At 39.1% G+C, this 20,787-nt stretch overlaps 1 protein-coding gene and 1 non-coding gene across 2 annotated transcripts; both read right to left on the reverse strand.

Annotated features, from left to right (window-relative positions):
* Positions 1-798: 798 nt before the first annotated feature.
* Positions 799-3,012, reverse strand: LOC125196264 (calcium uniporter protein 2, mitochondrial-like). The gene is made up of 2 exons (XM_048094713.1): positions 2,360-3,012; positions 799-1,569 (listed from the first exon to the last, which is right to left on the reverse strand). The coding sequence occupies exons 1-2, from the start codon at positions 2,915-2,917 to the stop codon at positions 1,108-1,110; spliced, it is 1,020 nt and encodes a 339-aa protein (XP_047950670.1). The 5' UTR covers positions 2,918-3,012; the 3' UTR covers positions 799-1,107.
* Positions 3,013-8,839: 5,827 nt separating this feature from the next.
* Positions 8,840-8,911, reverse strand: TRNAM-CAU. Its single transcript has one exon. It is a non-coding gene; the product is annotated as a tRNA-Met (tRNA).
* Positions 8,912-20,787: the final 11,876 nt, after the last annotated feature.

The following is a 20,787-nucleotide window of genomic DNA, read 5'->3' on the forward strand; positions in this document are numbered from 1 at the left end:
TAATAAAATGTGAGTGAAGTGAGTTAGTGGAATATGAGAGTCACTTACCATTTATGGTAAAAATGAAGTGTGACTCTTGTTATGAGACGGATAAAATGGCAAAGTGTGACCCTTATTATAGGACGGAGAGAAACTCCCTTTAACATTTTGATCCACCTATCAAAATTAATTTACTTTTATTTTTGAAAATATTTTCACATATAATACATTACTAAAATAACGTGGGTCTCATTATCAATAACGTTATTTCAACAATATTTTCAATTTTTCTCTCATTTTACTAATTTTATATTAAAATCTTTGATATTCATAAAATATCAATTTTTAGATATGAATGAAGTACTATCTAGTAAACTCCACTATGTTATATGTCCACCCATTATCACATGCATTAAGGTTAAAAAAGATGTTATGAAACAATATTATGTTGACAAAGGATTAGCAATGCATTTAGTTATAAGAGGATGTTATGAAACAGATTTTAAGATTATATATATTGACAAAAATATGAGAGTGAATTTTTTTTCTATTAACAAAGTCAAGAAAGAGGAAAACTAATGCATCACAAATTCACAATAATGCATCAATCTTGTTTTTTCAATTATATATTGAATTTACACATTAAATAATGGCTTATTGAAATGGAGACACGGGTAGCATCACTATTCACTACGACAAGTCGACAATCAATAAAAATTATATACAATTAATAATTATATTAATGGTTTGTTTTACTCTACACTGCCGTCAAATAAATGTGGAGTACAATAGTTTTGGACTTTTCGTTTCAATCAGACGAATTTTAAAAATTTTATGTTTATAAAAATCAGTGTATTCGTTATCAACTAAATTAAAATACATACTGCGATCACCCGCCCCAAACAACCTACTCGGGTTCAGAGCGATTGAAAGAAGCAGATTTCTGTTAATCAATGATTTCTACTGCTCATTTCCTACAAACAGTTTAACGAATCTAATCTACAAATCCGTGGTTACATAATGGGTGCTGAAAATAATAAAAGAAGCAAAAAATTTTAGGTATGATTTTGTGATTTAAAGCAATTTTATCTGATCTCATTTTCTTGGATTTAAAACAAGATTGATCGATCAACCCCTACGGGTTGGAGTCGCAAAGGAAAGGGCTGCAGCCGTTTCCGTGGACTGGGGATGACAAGCTCTCTTCAGCTCATCATACCTCTCCACATCAAAATTCAGCGACTTGAAGAGGCGCTTCTGCTTGGCACTGAACCTGCTCTGGAAGAACCCCTCGAATGAGGGCTCTTTCGACGTTCTCAGGAAGAAGGCATACCCTCCCATGAAATACATCGACGTCACATAGAAACAGATTGGCTCCATCACATCCCACGACAGTTCCCAGAACGTTAGGCGCATGAAGGCCGCTGTCTGGACAACAAGGTAGCCTAACCCGACCCAGAGCTCCCTACGAACATACGACTCTGCTTTCCTATCGATCACTGCCTTCTGCTTCTCCAGTTCTTCCAACTCCTTCATTCTTGGATCGTCCGGTTTTGGGGCTAGAGGCATTAGTCCTTGGATTGCTTTCACCACCTGTGTCAAAACACAATTGTACAAAAATTTGTTTTACTACTATGATTCTTTGAGTTCTGATTTATCTTTGAATCAAACACAATATTTAACATAAAACCCCCCCTGACTCCCATCCTAATTTTGACAAGAATTTTGGCATCACATCAACTTAAAGTTGAGGGAATATACATCACCCTATTCACCTCAGACCTTCTAGTATATTCATTTCTTGAAAAGGACTAGTAATAATTCTAGAGGGGAAAAACAATGAATAGAAAATCAAAACTCCTCCACAATAATGGGAAGTCCTTTTCATTCCCCTCCCTTTACTCCACCAAAATTTTCAAATGAAGACCACTCACGCAATGAAAAAACCAATCCCTCAACACAAACTTATCAATCTCGAGACATTTTTTTTATTCTGGCAAAAGCCAAGATAGTATTTTTTTTCAAGAGAGGTGATGTTCTTTGAATATATTCTTCCATGATCAGAGATCCAATCTCTAATAAAAGTCACCACCATGTTTTGTGCGAAAACATTGTTTCGATTTCCTGTGGAAGAAGACATGGAAAACCAGCACACAACGAAAAAAGCTAATCAGTTCTCGGTAGTCTCCAGATCAAAACTTAGGCTAACGAATGAATGAGTAAATCAGAACCAATTACCGGCACATTTCAACTTCTGACCTCATTCTACTGCTCTAATCTATGATAAACTCATAAATATACCATAATCCTTTCTCAATTACTATGCACAAATTGAAAACAAATTAGGGATTGAGAGAGAGAGAGGGAGGGAGGGAGCGCCAACCTGCTCAGGCCTGAGGAACACGACGCTTCCGATGACAATCACGCTCCCCGATTCATCGAGTATTTTCGCGAATTCGTGCCCTAATTCCGGACTCGAGCACGCCTTGGCACAAATCTCCAGAAATTCCGGATGCGACACGCAATCCTTGTCCATCTGCCTCAATCTCGACTTCACCGTTTCAAGCTGCGACAGCCTGAGAATCTTCCTCGCGTCCTTCACCGTCATACTATCCTCCCGCGACTCCTCCGTCGCCTGCGGCGGGCGGAGGCCGTCGAGCCTGATCCTTTCTCTGGAAATGTCCATCTCGCGGAGCTTCTCCAGAAGCTTCTCGCCGGTCGGGAGGAACCGTGCCGCCGACGTCGTCGCCGCCGATTGGCGGTGGAGATATCGCCGGAATATACCGTCATCTCCGGGATCGGGGGCGGGCGACGTGTGATGACTCAGAGCAGCCGGTTTAACGGCGGTGCGAGGTAAGGAAGTGCGGCAATTGGTGAGCGCCGTGTTCGTCATCCTCGACATGGTGAGGAGGCGCTGAGAGATCATTCTGTTGAACGCCATTGATGAATGATGAATCAATAATGCAAGAGAGAGAGAGAGAAATAGGTGAATAACGTTGGATTGAAAATGCGAATGGTTTGTTGAGTTGTTATGCCTCGTTGGACCGACGCAATTTATAGCCCCCCATCAAAATCATCCAAAAACAGCCCAATTAATATTTTTTCCCCGTAAATAAATTTCCGATTTTATATTTTCATTAAAAAAATAAGAGGAGCGAGTAAACAAATGTGCGTTGAATTAGAATGTTAATCACGTTTAAAAATTAGAAAAATAATAAAGGAGACGTGGTTGGATAACCATAAATAGAAAAGAGAAATGACGCAAACGTGTCGCCACATAATATAGGGTTGGGACTAGGAATGGAGAGGAGATATATGCGGGAGAAACAGCAAACTTTACGGGTAGGCGGAAGGAAGGGTTCAAACCTACACCAAATGAGTATTATCCATTTAATAACCTACACCAGTTCCAGCCTGTTTGAAACTGGCAATTTATATTTGAATAAATTGTGAATAATTAATCATTAAATGATATACTAAAATTTAAAATGGGATATATACTTAGTTCTAATAGTACTCTAAAATTATTCCCATTTTTTTTTTTTTTGAGTAAAAGTACCTATTTTTAGATTTACACTAAATCAAAAACAAAAACTTTTTCAAATTTTGTGAAAAAAAGGCAAATATAGTTTTTTAAGTTTGAGTTTTGCGTAAATGATTATGATAAAATCATATTTTATGTAACATTTACACTAGAATACGTTTGAGTTTAATGTAAATGGTTGAAGGTACTCTAAGAGCATCTTTACACTAGAATAAGTTTGAGTTTAGTGTAAATGGTTTGAGATACTCTAAGAGCATATCCAAAGAGGGAATGTATATTGAAAAGGTATATCATGAATCTACCTTCTCAGAAATATAAATATATCCTTTCAAAAAGTAAAAAAATCAAAAGGAAAAATGTATATAGAAAGATAAATTGTTCTCGAAAATAAAAAATAGTACAAGATGCAATCCAATACATAAAAGAATAATATCTTCTCAAATACCTTTTCCATTGAGAAATGATTTTTCATGAAAAGAAGACAAACATAAGAGCATCCGCAGCGGTGCTCAAAACTCCGTCCATTCGTCCATGCCAGCGGCATGGCGCTGCTCTTAGCTAAGAGCACGTCTGTGCCGCTGAGCACCCTGTTCTGATTGGCCAACGGCATAGCCGTTGGCATATTCAATTTTTTTTAAAATTCGAAATTTATTTAAAAAAATGTTTTTAAATAAAAATATATATTTTCCCACTTCCCAAAAAAAATATACATTTTCTACCCACTTTTAATTTATTTTTCAATTTTTTCCCCCAAAATTCACATTTTCATCTATAAATACCCCTACTTCTACACAAAAAAAAAATCACATTCTCATCTATTATATCAATCTACATTCTCTCATCTTTTTTTCATATTCTCTCATCTAAATTACCACCACACTACACAATGTCCGGCTCCGGCGATCACCCCTCCGGTAATCGCGGTTGGAACCACGATTGGTTCGACTCCGACTCATTCCCTAGTCCGGAAACGCAATTTATGGCCCCTCCTCAAACCCAAGGTTCGCAATTTCCGGGTGGCTACCGTCCTTACCCGGTGGACGACCAAAATGCCTCTGGGTTCGGGTGGGCACCCGAACCCGGATCGGGAGAGAGCAGCAGCTCTACTCCTACTCCTACATCTATTCCTACTCCTACTCCTCCTACTCGTGGCACCCGCACCCCGTACACTGCGGGTGAGATGATGGCGATGTTCAAAGCCTACTTGGCAGTCTCCGAAGATCCGGACGTTGGCACGAACCAAACCGGAGAAACGTATAGGTGGCGCATCACTCGTCTTTACAATGAAACCCGGCAGGGGGGAACCATCTATCGCAATGATAGTATAGTGCGCAATTGCATCTTCAGATGCAACGAGGCAATTGGTAAATTCCAGGGGTATTTCCAATAGGAAGAGCGGGCGGCGGGGAGCGGCAAGAGCGAGCTCGACATCATCAGTGCTGCCTTGGCGACCTACCAAAGCTTGGAGTTCAAAGTGTTCAAGTACCTCGCTTGTTGGCAGGAGGGGCGCCTTCATCCGAAGTATAGGGCAGCGTAATAGCATCCTCCTCCAGCTCCTCTAGCAAACGGTCGATGTCAGTAGCCATCCGATGGCGCCTCCGATGATGTGGCTACCCAGCTTGCCGGAACTAACTTGGGTAGCTCCGACGCTTGGCCCGAGCAGTTCCCGCCGGCCGCAAGGAAAGAAGAAGACGACGACGGCCACCCGCCGTCGCGCCCCGACTCCATCCGCCCCCGCTCCCCGCTCCCTTTGTGCCTCCTCCACCCCCGAACAACACGTTGTGGACCCTCTTGGGTCAACTCTATTTGAACGATACGTCTAAGATGACTCTGGATCATTTTGCAACACATGAGGGAATGATCCGGGTCTCAAGAGGCAATTGTGGATAGAGGACTAGTCTTCCACGTGTGTAATTTTTAATTTGTAGGATTTTAATTATGTTTTTTTTTATTTTCTAGAATTTTAATTATGTATTTTTATTTTTAAAGATTTTAATTATGTAATTTTTATTTTTTAGGATTTTAATTATGTAATTTTTATTTTTTAATGTATTTTTATAATGTAGAAATGTTTTTAATAATTGGAGTATTTAAATTGAATAATAGAATGGTGGGACCCTTGAGCTTGTCCTTAGCTAAGAGCACGGATGTGGGTGTTGTGCTCTTAGCTAATGACAAGGAATAAAAGTGGATCCGGGCCCACTTCCGTGCTCTTAGGGATGCTCTAATAGTTACTACTCCCTCCGTCCAACAATAGGAGTCCCGTTTTTTCGTTTTAGGACGTCCGAGAATAGGAGTCTCGGTTCTCCTTACCATATTTGGACAATCTAATTACACTACTTATTCACTTAAATTTCAAAATTGCCATTAAAAAACCCCCAAATTCACCCCCTCCCCAATCTAATTTCCCTCATTTACAAGAATTCTCTTTCTCTCTCTATCCCATTCTCTCTCGGAAAACCGCCGCCTCCACCGCCTCCACCGCTTTCACCACGCTGCCTCCACCGCGCCGCCGCCATCGCTTCCTTATCGCCCGTCGCCTGCACCACGCTGCCTCTACCACACCGCCTCCGCCATCTCCTTATCACCGACCGTCTCCTTCCGTCTCCTTATCACCGACCGCCTCCACCGCGCCGCCTCCATCACCCCATATCAAACCCTAATCGGTCGTCTCCTCTCTTTCTCTGAAATGGAATACAGTCCAAACATTTTCCCTTATTTCTCTCTCTCTCACGGCGAACCCTAATCCCCTTCCTCTTCTTGAAATTAATTGTTGTGTAAAGCGTAATTAGTATTTTTCGACTGGTTGTGTGCCTGATTTGGACTACGATCCAAAACTTTGTTGTATCGGAGTATTAATTTCATAAAATTTTGTTCTTGAAAAATCTGTTCTTGTGCGGTTTTTGATCTTTGATTTAAGTTTGGTGCTTGATTTGATTCATTAATCTTATCTTTTGAATTGATTCACATTGGGTTTGTATTAAAGTGTGGATTTTGCAGTGTGAATTGACTAGAGCTGTTCTTGGTGTTTAAATCTTCAGATTGTGCAGATTGTGACTGCAATTAGCGAGAGCTTTGTGTTTATCTTGATTGTGGGATATTTGGAATAAAAAATAGTGATACAATGAAAACTAAAATCAGAAAATTATTGTGCTATAAAAGATGAATTTATAAATTAAACATTTTAAGTGGGCCCAAAATTCCACTATCATACACCATTTATTACACACTCTACAATTTCTTAAAACCCGTGCCCTCTAGAAATGGGACTGCTATTGTTGGACGGAGAGAGTATAAGCTTTTAAGCTTTTACCTCTCCAACAATGGAGAGGTATAATTACCTCTTTTAAAGAAATGGTATAATACATTCTCAAATACTTTTCCTATTGAAAAATGACTTTTCATAATTAAAAGAAAATAAACATACTCCCTCCGTCCCGCTTAAGATGACACGTTTTCCTTTTTAGTTTGTCCCAACTAAGATGACACATTTCCTTTTTTGGAAACTTTCTCTCTCCAATTAATACACTCAACCACTTTTTCTCACTCCTATTAAAATATTCATCTTTCTTTATCTCTCTACTTTAATACTTACACCCACATTTTCTCTCTTCAATTAAACAATTTAACCAATAACTCCTAAAATCTCGTGCCGGCTAAGCAATGTGTCATCTTAGTCGGGACGAAGGGAGTAGTAGTTATAAAACTTTACCTCTCACGATATTCACAATTTAATATAATAATATTTTTATAAATATAAAAATAGGACTATTACATATTTATATTCACTACTATTAGTTTTAGTTTCATTTCTTTTGTCAAACTATTCTAAAAAAGTATGCTCGCATTAATTAAATAAGTCAAATATTAATAGCCAGCCGAGATTGAGTCTTTTTATTATACTTGTTTTAGCTTGCAAGAGTAGTTTAATGCAATGAGATTAAGACATCGTATTCAAATTTAATTAATATAATACTATATATTCACTATTTTCCGTTTACTCATTTTATGTGATAACATCCAAGATAAAATTTTCAGTAAATAAATCAAATCTATAATTATATAATGATATTTTTCAAATGTTACTAGCTTATTGTAATTCTCAAAAATATAGTTACAATATTTTGTAAATCAATAATTTTTGTTTTATGTCGTTTAGAAATTAGTTTTACAACAAAAAAAAATTGAACGTCTAGGGATATTTTTATGTCAATTAAAGACGCTTATAAATTATGTTTCAATATATACTAACTACACACTATAAAAAACATCTTGAATATTGATGTCCCAAATAGAAATATAGGACGCAAAAGATAGCCTCTCTGAGACGTAAACATTTATTAAGGTTTAGTGGACAATTATCTCCTCAATTTTTGCTCCCTCGATTTTGGCTAGTTTTTGAAAATTTTCAACATAAGATATCTCTAATTTTGCGTACTTATAAGAGCATTTCCACGGAGAGAAATAAATGGAGAGGTAAAATATTATAATTACTATATTTACTTTTTTATATAAAAAAATATATTTTAAGGAAAAAGGTATTTGAGAATGCATTATACATTTTTTCCATTTTAAAGAGGTTTCTTTACCTCTCCATTGATGGAGAGGTAAAATCATGTAACTAATTAACATATTTGCCTTCTTTTAATGAAAATTTATGGAGAGGTAAAATGTTATAATTACTATATTTACTTTTTTACATAAAATAATATATATTTTAAGAGAAAAGGTATTTGATAAGGTATTATACATTTTTTCTATTTTGAAGAGGTTTCTTTATCTCTCATTGATGGAGTGGAGAAGTAAAATCATGTAATTGACATATTTGCCTTCTTTTAATGAAAATCCATTCTTCAATGAGAAAAGTATTACACTTTTATGTTTTGGAATACATTTTGTACTATTAATTTATTTTAAAAAATAAATTACGTTTCTATAACGTGTTACTCCTTTTGAAAGAGTGGGAGCTGCTCCAAGATAAGTTGTTGTAATGTTAAAGCTAATAATTCTATTTGTAATTACATAATACTGTATTCAAAGTATATTAGGTTGAATCCCTAATCACAATTTATAATGTTAATTTAAACTTATAATTAATTAATTATCATTATGAATTAGGCTAAAGTAATTTCATAATATAGCATTGGATTCTATCTTTTTTAAAATCAAAATTCCTTTATTTATTTTTATTATTTAATTTGAACTTTTTACTTTATCTGTAGTTTCTTTTATATCTTCGGTCAAATTTTCAAAAATAAGACAAAGAAATAACAGAATAATCGAACAAAAAAAAATACTATCAGATTTGGAAGCTACTCATATCAGAGCCAGGTTTCGATCCTGGGACCTGTGGGTTATGGGCCCACCACGCTTCCGCTGCGCCACTCTGATTTTATTGTTATTCTTTGAACGTGTTAAGTATTTATACAAGATAACTATAAAATCTTAATTGATTTATGTTGGTTTTAGTATTATAAGGATGTTGAATTTGCTTCCAAAATATTCCTTTTTCACTAATTACACAATGATAAGTATAAGCTTAATATTTGGTGTTTGATAGACTGGAGTATTGGAACCATTGAAATCTTAGCCATGATGAAAGAGTTTAAACATGGTGTACTCTTTTTTGTTTTTGTGTCGGTGGTGAAAGGGTGGGAAAGGGAAAGAGGAGCATTATGGTGAATCCCTATCCCCACTCTCTTTCTAAATGTTATTTTCATATTTTTGTAGATATTGTTTTAAGAGGTGCTGAAAATATTTCGATTCCCTTCAAATGTTGTTGACAACTCCTTACACGATATGTTTCATGTTAATTGCAAAACTCTTTCTTCCTCTTGAAAAATGAAGGCTGTATCTCTTTATGAGTGGACGTATTTCTAGGGGGTATGTGTGTCTTACACGGCATATATCGGTGTCTGACATTTAATTATGATGAGTTGGTAATCCAATATATATAATCTTTGTGAGCTGATTGGGATTCCAATGACTTGTTTTTTTTGTTACTACAAATTTGCTTCCCATATCCTAATTGGTAGTGTCGTAGCTCGATCTAGTCGACTTTGTTGAATTATTGTAATGAGTTGAATTTCTCGAATCTACTTAACATACTAATAAGCAATTTATAATTGTTAAGAAAATAGTCAGCTTTATATCATCAAATTAACAAAATTTAAAAAGTCTTCTATTAAGTGAAGATGAAATAATTAAACAAACACACCCCTCCCCCCCTTAAAATTTCTTTGTTGCTTAGGTGTTGCTTAATAATATAGAAAGTTAAATAAGGATTAACAGATATATGGGCAGTCAGGGAATTATTATTAGTTTGGCAATTGAATTTAGGAGATTGGTTTATGCTGTTATTTTATTGAATGCCCATAATAACAACATAGTACGTAGACTGTCCACTTTTGTGAACTTTCAATTGTTTTCAATATGTGAATATATCGGTTGTTGTAATTAATTAGTCGTTGAATTGTTTGACTATTAAAAATGGAATGTTGGCGATTGGGTAGGTATAGTTCCTGCTCTGAAGTTACTGAAGATATATAGTTATGGTGCTATTGTGTTAATGTGGATATGAATCAAAAGAGTATGTTAATACACAGAATAAATATACTTATCAAGTTGAATCAATTGACATAGTCACAAAACTGTTCACATCTTTTAGTCATTGTGAAGTTGTTTGTCACTGAAATATGATTCATAATAATACACAATATTTTAGAAAACTAGACCGGTAAACAAAACAGAGAGGCCATCGATTCATGATTCAATTGTTCTGATCAGTCGAAGAACAACTATTCAAGTCAAAATACTGTAAATACTCCTTTGTGGCTCCGTCCAATAGAAATAGGAATACTTTCCTTTTCCGTCCATCCCATAAAAATAACTCATTTCTATTAATGAAAAGTTCTTCCAACTATTACTGATATACATAAATTTATTTACAACTATATTCATAGGGCCCACCATTAAACACTAATGATAGTATGGGTCTACTATCCACTACCACTATTTTAATTACCTCTTTCATCCTCTCTCTTATTTTATTAATTATATATTAATTCTCATGTTGTTCTAAGAGCGTCTCCGGTGGTGCCCCTCCCACTAGGACTTCCCACAAAACTGTCTGTCACATCATCACTAGCCCCTCCCATTCCACTGCCACATCACTAGCCCTTCCCACTGCACTAGGACTTCCCACTAGGACTTCCCGCAATTATTCAATTTACGGACTTATAATTTACGGAATTAAAATGTCGACACGGAATACGGGAAAATTCAAAAACTTCATTAAAAAAATTACATAATTAAAAAAAAAAATTACATAATTTAAAATAATTACATAATAGGAAGAGTTGATCTTCGTCCGCTTCCAGCCCGAGTCGACACCTACAACAAACTTTTGCGAGTCCTTGACCACGAGAAAGGCCTCCCATTGGTCAAACTCTTTGAACTTCAATTCTTTGTCGGGGTACTAGGCCAAGGCTCGTCTTCGGACACCATCCTCAGACATGCCGCTGGTTGCCATGCGCATGTTTTTGTGGTAGAGGGCGGCAAAATGACTGAGCTTAGGCCTCTGTTGGTTTTGCAGCGGAAATCTATTTAGTTTGTTGAAAGATTTACATCTAAACATGTTTTTATCTGATTGTAAACTAGAAACATGTTCATAAGCATATAATCAAGATCATACTGAATATATATGCAATTAAATAGAACGATTTACCGTATGAATTCAAGCAATTGAATTCGAACTCCTTCTTCAATCGATCTCTACACGGATCTTCGATCTGTTTCAACTTGAATTCCGACTGTGCGGGCAAAGCTCACAAAACTAAAGCCGTATAAGAATCAAGAACTCCTAAATACCGAAAATTCACTCTCTCTCCTGCATCGCAGAATGAAAATACGGTAGTATTTATTCTCGTTCTTCTTCTTCTCCCTTTTATATTAAGTTAATTATTTCACACTGTGATCTACGGGAGGATCGGATCGGGCCACTGTGTGTTTTCACTAATTAAACTAAAACTAATTTAATTCAAATGCCTCCCAAACTTAAATATTATTATCATCCACTATAGATATAATATTGATCGGCCGTCCAAACCGAAATTACGAGTATTCCGGACTCTTTAATTAAATCATTTCCCGTGTTAAAGATATAAACATCCATTAATTAATATCAAGTCCGCTATCCGACTTTTATTAATTAATTTCTTTTTCCAAGAGTGGTCTAGTTTAGAAACATTACTTATTATTCATGGAATAAATCTAACCGGCCAGTTTTCTTAATAATAAAACCTTTTTTAAACACCCTTGAGGATATTATCGATCGTCTCTCCCAAAGACACGATCTACCGCAATAACAATACTAAAGACCACTTAGACATTAATAATCACTACCCAATTTCCAGATTCTTGGGCAACTAATTCTCACCATTTGAGATATAAGTCAAAGTCGTTTTCACTAATATCAAGGCCCAATGTTATGTCAACAATGATTTCGCAAATGACAATCACCGAGACCCGCCTTTCAAAGAATGCCCAAGCAAAAGACTTATCTCACCGTTTCGATCCTTTCAGCATACCACACCGACGTCGCGTTCATTTCCTTAGGTAAGGAAATTTTCGACCGACGCACGCCGCAACCTTTCACGACAGGTAGTCAAAGTCTATCTGTAGTTGTGAAACATTTTTCTTACCTGCAGTTAGTCCCATGCTACCTAATCGTGGAAATTTCTCTCACAACTCGTCAATCGCGTAAGACTTAGACTCATTTTGCTTAAACTATGTATTTAAATGGAAAACATATTTCAACATCTCATAAATACATAAGTAACCCATAAGCAAAACACATTGTAACAAAATATTCTTCATTAAAAACGGGTAAAACGGATAAGAGTTATTACATATACAAGCATACGAAAGATGCTTTTCCAAAGATACTAAACTCTAACACCCCACTTATACTCAAACAAAATTATCCAAAACCGCAAAATCCTCCCACTTATACCGGAAGCTTTGCTCCAAGCCAATCGAACACCTAATCCTTTCACGTGGACGTTCAAACGTCCCGGCTGGAAGTGCCTTTGTGAATGGATCTCACGTTGTTTTCCGGCGATCTTGACCACTTCAATGTCTCTCTCCGCACTATATCACGAATGATGTGATATTTCTCTCATGCATGCTTGTCATTTTGTGGGCACGGGTTCCCTGAAGTTTGCCACAACACCAGAGTTGTCACAATAAAAATGCTGATGCTCTTGGGCATACTGAATCACATTCAAACTTGACAAGAAAGTTTTCTCAGAACTACCGTCTTGCGGCTTCACATACGTCACATATCTCGCCTTCCATGGCAGAACCGCGATGCATTTCTCGCTTCACACTCTTCCAAATTACGCTCTCCACCTCCTAAAGTAAACACCTATCCAGGCTGGATTTCCTCTAATCCCGATCAGAATGAAAGTCCGACCGTTGTAACCTAAAGGGATACATCTCGATGCTCCGGTAAACTAGAGAATACCTAGTTCTTCTCAGAGCATTGAAAGTATTTTCTTTACCGCAATCCAAGGTCTCCCGACTGTGGCTGGGATCGGGATACCTTGCTACCATGCCAACGGCAAAGCAACATCGGGCCTTGTGCATAACATAGCATACATGAGACTCCTAACCGCCGATGTATAAGTGGGATCCTTCTCATAGCCTTTCTATCTCAATAGGTGTTTTCAGCATATCCTCAGACAGAAGATTCCATGCATAAAAGGTAGAAGCATTTTTGAATCTTGTGCTAAAACGCTTAACTATTTAGACAATGTAAGATTCGAGATAGTCACAACATCCTTTTTCTCAGCGTCTCCTTAGAACTTTAATGCCTGGGGATGTGTCCAGCCTTCCTCCTATATCTTTCATCTCAAATCACCACTAAATCTCTCAATGCCCGATTAACATTTTCTTTACTCGTTTCCAATCAAGATGTCATCTACGTAGGAGTACCATAAACACTACATTCTTACCTTCAACTTTCTTGTACACGCAGCTCATCCGCACCGCCAAAGCCGCACTTCACAAGCTGGCCGAAACACATGTTCCATGATCGAGATAGCTACTGGCCATAAATGGCCTTCTTAAACTTCCACACCTTGTGTTCTTTGCCCTTGACTACATATCCCTGGGTTGTTCCATGTAGATGGTCTCCTCAAGACTTCCATTTGTGTGAGCCGCCTGGACACCATCTCGCTATACTTCCCAATCCATGTGAAAATATGATAGACAAAAGAATTGATTGACTTGAGCATAGCTACCGGGCGAAAAGCACCCCATCGTAATCTATATTCTCCTCGGGTATAACCCTTAGCTACTAGTCTTACTTTTGAAGACTTAACTCGTCCGTCAGTCCCGTTCACGCTTGTAACCATTTGCTCCCAATGGCGCATAACCTTCAGTAGGACTAACAAATCATAAACGTCTTTGTCTATCATTGATTGTAGTTCAATCCATTCCTTCTTTCCGTGAATGACTATCTGAATCGCCACGCCTCTTCAAGTTCCAGTCCATACATTGCCGTTCGGTCTAAGTCGATGACTCACCCAAACCAATGTACCTTTCGGCTTATGAGGAACTCTCCCACTACGACGAGGCCTCCTACAATTTGTGGTACGTGGTTAATATCTCAGATAGATTGTACTTCTGTTATCGATTCGTCAGAAAACCGGGGTGACTTAGTTCCCAAGATACTTCACCGCCGGGCTTATGATTCATCACATAGTCTTCTAAGAACTTAGCATTTTTGCTAACAAATACCTTCTTATCTCGTAGACTATAGAATTCATAGCCTTCGCTCCACCGGGATACCCTACAAAACAAACATACTCAAGATTTGCATCTAACTTCGGCTGATCTTTCTCCAACAGGTGCCGGACAACCCCGCACTCCGAGATGTCTTAGACTAGATTTTCTGTCTACCCACAACTCATGTGTATTGTAGGTACCGATTTGGATGGTAAGTTGTTCAAGGTAAAGCTTGCCGTGAGCTAACACGTGTCCCCGTAACGTAAAATATGTAGAATCCCAAGATAACTCATCATCGATCGAACCATTTCTAAGAGGGTTCTATTCCTTCGTTCAGCCTACGCCGCTCTGCCGGGGTGTGTTCCAAAGCACACTGGGATTCAATTCCCGCCTCTCGATAAGTAGTCCAAGAACTCACCAATGGTGGCTCCCCCGCTCCACGGCCAGACTGCATTTCGATTTGCCTTACCATGTCGCGTCTCCACAAGTGCCCCGAATTCTTTGACAAAGATTCTACTGGTGACGCATCAAATAGACATATCCAACTTTTTGAGTAGTCATCAATGAAGGTGATGAAATACCGAAAGCCGCCTCTCTAGCTTCGAAAGTATTCATCGGGTCCACACATCGAATCGAACGAAGCTCAAGTACTTCGTCCTATTACCCTGACCTTTAAATGGTCTCTTAGTCATCTTGCCTTCCAAACATGATTCACAAGTTGTATAAGGCTCTATTTCTAGATCCTTAAGTAGACCTTGGTCTATCAACGCTTGAATCCTAAGAAGGTTACATTTACCAAGTCTAAGGTGCCATAGTGATGTTTCGGCTCATCGGGAATGTATGAGATTTTCTTTTCGAGAAATTTTCGGCCGAGTTAGATTCAGCTTTTGTCGATATACGTGTAGACATTATAGTGTAAAGGTTGTTTTCCATGATACCACGATGATATAAGAACCACATTTTCGATAATGCACAGAATCATCAAATGAAATCGAATATCCATCATAAACAAGTTTAGAAATGAAATTAAATTTCTTCTAAACGAATACGGGAAACATTGTTCAACACTAAAATTCTATCACTAGAAAACGTAAATAAACGTCTTCCCATCACAACACTCGCCACTCGCAAGACGCTTCACTGATTTCGATCTCGTTTCATTCAACCGCCTTGTTACCTCAAACATAATATCAGATCAAAGCAAACATGATCGTATCTTATCAACCACCCATTGCTGAGTAGATACAACCTAAACATGATTCTACAATGAAACCTTGGTGCATACCCGAGCCATCGCTCTTTTGAAGACAAACCGCCTAATGCCTCGCGCCACACATTTGAAGCACTCGCGCTTTGCTTCTTGGGTTCGTGTTCACCCGTTTCTTTTGCCCTTAGCTATCTTAGGTGCTACAACATTCGCTTTCTTCCTTACTCCGCTTGAGTTCCAGGAAGACGCGCCGAACTCATCATAAGCACTCTTTTTCTGACTATAAGATCCTCCGCTGACCGTGCACCGTCAACAGTCACCTAGGGTGTAAGCCCTCTTGTTCATTCGAACAGCTCACTTAGTCGGGCAAACTCGGGAAGGGATTATAAAGCATTTGGGACTCGGGATCAATGGTCCCTCCCAAACCTCAATTTGATCGGTGGCTCATCATCTCGAGGACATGGTCCCTCACTGTGTGGGCCCTCCCTTCATAACCTTAGTCATGAGTTCGAAAGGCTAAAGACTTAGCCGCTCGATTCTAGTGCACCAAAAAGGTTATTAAGATTGTTCATAATCTCGTAGTGTTGTTCACAAACATGCCGATGTTGGAAGACATTATCGAATATGGGTTAACACGTAGCACTTCGCCATTTCATTTGGGCTTTACACCACTTCCTCGTATAGTCTCTCATTGCAGTTACTTGCGTGCCAGTGTACGGGTGTGGACATTCAGTAGTGAGCACATATTTGTACTCTTTCGGGCAATGGTAACGATATCCAAGTTTTGTTTCCATGCAATATAGTTATGACCTCTCGAGTTTCAGGTTCTTTAAGAATAAAGGAAAGAGGATTGAACAACATCTTGTTTGGATTTAGCCGAGAAAAAGAATAGCTTATTGTTAAACTATGCAAGGATTCTAAAGAGGAAAAACCATTAAAACCGCTTTAGATTCTCACAACAAGCCAAATACACTAAAGACGCCTAGGGAGGTCAAGTAAAAATTCATATTTAACAAAAATTCCCGGGTCACAACATCGACGTAATAGTCCAGACCACTAAGGTGGCATTGGCCGCCAAACGTTGCCTAAGCTGAGAAATTATTGACATTGCCACCAAGAATTTCGTTTCCGTACTGATACTTTCTAAGGAATGTCGCACGCCACAAACAAAATTCCTATGCTTATCTCACAATTCAATTTAATATTATTTCGAACTTTGCAATTTCTTAGATTAAAGCTCCCACTAAGGTGGGTCGCGTATAATATTGGAAATCAGTCTAGATAAAAATTGAACTTAATTTTGAGAAGTTCAACCAATGAACTTACTGTTTAGGATTAAGGCTCCCATTAAGGTGAGTCGCAAGTATTGGAAACCGCTTTCCATACATAGACTAATTTTTAGGAGACCATATACGATAGAGATCGTAATTATCGCTTAGTTATTTTAAGATATGATTTTTCTTTAATTAATACTTATGAATTAGGCAGAAATTACTTATATTAATTTCAAATTAATAGATAGTTCTATTAAATCCATGAAATTAAACTAAGATATAAATAATTTGATTAATTAATAATTAATAATAATTATAAATAATTAATCAAATATTTTCTTTAATTAATATTAATCAATTATTATTAACTAATAAATAAGATAATAATATAGATTTTATAATACTTATCCTTTTCCATTAGGTTTAGAAATCTAGGATATAATAGGATTTTAGTTTGAAAATACTTATCCAAATCATCTTAAGATATATTCTAGATAAATAAAATTTATCAATATCTTATAGATAAGATTTTCATAATTCAAACCTAACCATATCATGATAAGTATATATTATGGAAATACTCTACATTAAATTCCAATTTATTTATTCCATAAAAATGGAATCCTAGATTTATTAGATTTATTTGAACGACCAAATCTAATCTAATCTTCGACCCATACGTTCAAATAATTTCGTTATTTTTACTTTCGTTTTGACACCAAAGTCGAGGGAAGTGAGAAAACTAAAGGGAAGTTTGAATTTTGAATTTCAAAAAGCCGGCGAGCGTACGTTGCTCGCGCGAGACGCGACTGCTCGCCACAAACAATCATATATAATATTCCCTTTTTTCATTTTTATTTCCTTTCCTTTCTTTTCCTTTTAATTATTTTATTTTCCTTTATTTTCTTTTTCCAAAAATAACTTCCCTAAGAAACTAATTAACCTCCCCCACCCAAAAATTATTTTCTCATAACTCACCATTCCTAAACTTTTTTTTTCTCTCTCGCAGATCCGAGGAAACATCAAACCCACCGCCATTAACCACCGCCGTTAACCACCGTACACCGAAGATGCAGAAAATCCGAAGGTCACGTACAACCTGCGGGAAGAACCCGGCCAAGGGAAAGACCACGAAGAAGGTGGCGAGGCGACGAGCCAAGGTTCTACGATCGGTAAAACACCCACACCGCCACTCGTAAGAAAAACACCAACCCACCTAACTTCCACCGTGTTCTATACCGACTGAAGTGCAACCACATCAAAACACGGGACAAGACAACCCCCGCCGAGGCGTAATCCGAAGAAGTAGAACCGGATCCCCAGGCGGGCCAGGCTAATTCACAGAAGTACGGGAAGGGCCGAAGGCGAGCAAACTCTTTCTTCGCAAAAATGCTCTGAGGTACGTCGAAATGCGTTAAGAGATAATTCCGCCCTAACCCCACTTACAATTCCACCAAAGAAGACCACACACATTAATCGAAACACCCACCACAAATGCACGCACACCGAAAACCCCAAATTTTACCTAACCTACACATACAAGTGCTCAAAAAGAACCGAGCCCCATGCCGAACCCCTCCGTAAATAAAGAAGAACTGGAGAGGAGGAGGGTGATAGGATGGAGACGGAGGAATCGGAGAGCAAGAGTAAGGTAAATAGTGGTTAGCAAGATACACCGATGTGAGGCCGGGCCGGGCCGGATAAGTGGAACAAGATGAGGGCAGAGATGGGCGAGAATGATGTAATGTAGGAAGTGGGTCACAAGAAACAGAGAGGTGGGCCGAGTGAAGAACATGGTATAGAGGAGACTCGAGGATGATGGGAAGGGTAAGCCAAGGTACAGAGCTAAGAAGGTGAAAGGCGATGCGAGGTCAAGGGCAGAGCCATGATGAGAAGTCAAGGCCGGGCGAGACCGTGCGAAGTTGAAATGAGGAGGAAGGAAGAGACGGCGAAGGCAAAGATGCCGAGAATGTTTGTGAATCGAGATCGATGTATCGTCATGTGGTGGACTTATTACGACTACACGATGAACAAGTGACTCCGACGGATTGGTGATGACGAGGAGGCAATCCCGTCTCGAATGAAGCAGTTGTGCCGGATGAGGCAGTGTGCGCATCTAAGCGCCCGCGAGGCTAGAAGACATAGAGGAGACCGAGGATGGTATTCCCCTGGCCCAGAGACTCCGTGGTACCAGAAGGAGATCTCTCCAAAGTGCTACGAGAGACGAGATAATGGCCGAGAGTAAAAGGGAGCTTTAAGCATACCGCTAAGTCTCCTTGCCAGAGAAATCTTCGCCCGCGACCACCGTGGTGATTAGCGGTGCCGAGGCGATCCGTGTGCCATTTGCCCACTACCGTACAAAGAGGAGGCCGAGATACTCAGCCTGTGGAAGGAGCCCGCTTTCTGGTATTTCACGGAGGCTCGACCAAGAGGTCATAGCTATGGTCCAAGCCAGGACCTAAAGCCGTGTATGTATGTGATGGCCGAGCCACGAATGGAAAATCGGGCGAAGTCCGGAAAGAAGTTGTGCCTTCTCGGACCTGGAGGAACTAGGAGTGGAGCAGTTAAGTTCATCTCCTATTTCTAAAAGCATCGTTTTGAGTGGGCCAACCATGCCAGGCGCGTTGCTCGGGCAAGGAGTTCTCTGCATCATTCAAGTTCAAACACCCACGGATCTCGATAGTGGACACAGCCCTCTGTGGATATTCAACGAGGTGATGGAAATGAGTATAAGTGGGAGTGGTCAAGCGAGGATCGACTACCACACCTGGGGAGGAGGAAGTTAATAAATAGCACGAGAGAGATCGGCGCGCCCAAGAAGGTAGCCGGGTTCGGCGTCGAGGAGGTCTCGAGGATGGTTGCCCACAAGAAGGTGACCAAGTTAAGACAAGCACATCGAAGGGGATAAACATCACCGACCCCGTACCCGATTGCACAAGTATATATCTACACCGGGTCAAGCCATGAACCCTCACTACCCAGCCGTATTTCATGTGGTGCATGCTGAACAATGTGAAGGTCTCACTGGCACCGGACTCGCTTATGCGTGCCGAGAAATGGTCCTCACTCCGACCGCCATCTCTACATCGCAACCGGGAGCATACCTCCGTAGAAACGTGTCAAATTTAAGATAACACCAACTCGGTCATCACCTACCCGTAGTGTAGCGACCTGTGATTTCCGATCTCCGTTCTTCTTCAACAAAAATAATCGACTATAATGAAGGATGGCGTTGAGATTTTACTAAGAGGGAAGGGTGATGGAGTGGAAGATAAAGACAGAGAAGGTGGCGCATCAAGTGCGGCGACGAGAACTGAGGAAACGATGTTGAAGTCGGAGAAATACGGAAAAGAACAAGAGATCTTGGCCGAAGCCGCACCAAGAGAAGTGTGGCCGTGAGGGGAGATGATGGTCGCAGCCGATAAGATGGCCCAGCCGTGGGAGACAATGATGAAGATGGTCACTGGTCACCTCAAAAGATCCGGCCCAGCAGCTAGCCGCATGCCTCCTAAGTTGCTCTGGCTGCATCTTGGCAATGATCCTGTGAGCTACCTCGGTGCTACCCCGCAAAGACCAAGGAATGCCACCGAGAAGAAGAGAAAGGACACAGACTACCAATGTAGCTGGGTGCATCAAGCAGGGCATGATACCCCCAAAGGTGAAACGTATACAAAAGGGGGCGGATGGACGAACCCAAGCCCAAACTTAAGAGCAAAGACGATGCCCAAGAAGTTTGGTCCCACGGGGACCGTAGCCAGAATTGACCCCCCCCCCCCCAACCAAGTAATTTAAATTTTAGTTTTTTTTTATGTCTTTTTATGTTTTAGTTCGTTTTTTGGCTAAAAGACAGCCGCTTTTTTTACGTCTAGAATACTGTTATCTTTATGTATATTGCAGTTGTTATTTCTCCCCACTTAGCCCGATCCTATTCAAGTGTGAGAAGTTTGTTTTTTTTTATATAGCATGCTTTGGTGTCTCGTTAATAGGTAATTTCT

Source organism: Salvia hispanica, chromosome 6 (assembly GCF_023119035.1).
Source record: "Salvia hispanica cultivar TCC Black 2014 chromosome 6, UniMelb_Shisp_WGS_1.0, whole genome shotgun sequence".
NCBI classification, from domain to species: domain Eukaryota; kingdom Viridiplantae; phylum Streptophyta; class Magnoliopsida; order Lamiales; family Lamiaceae; genus Salvia; species Salvia hispanica.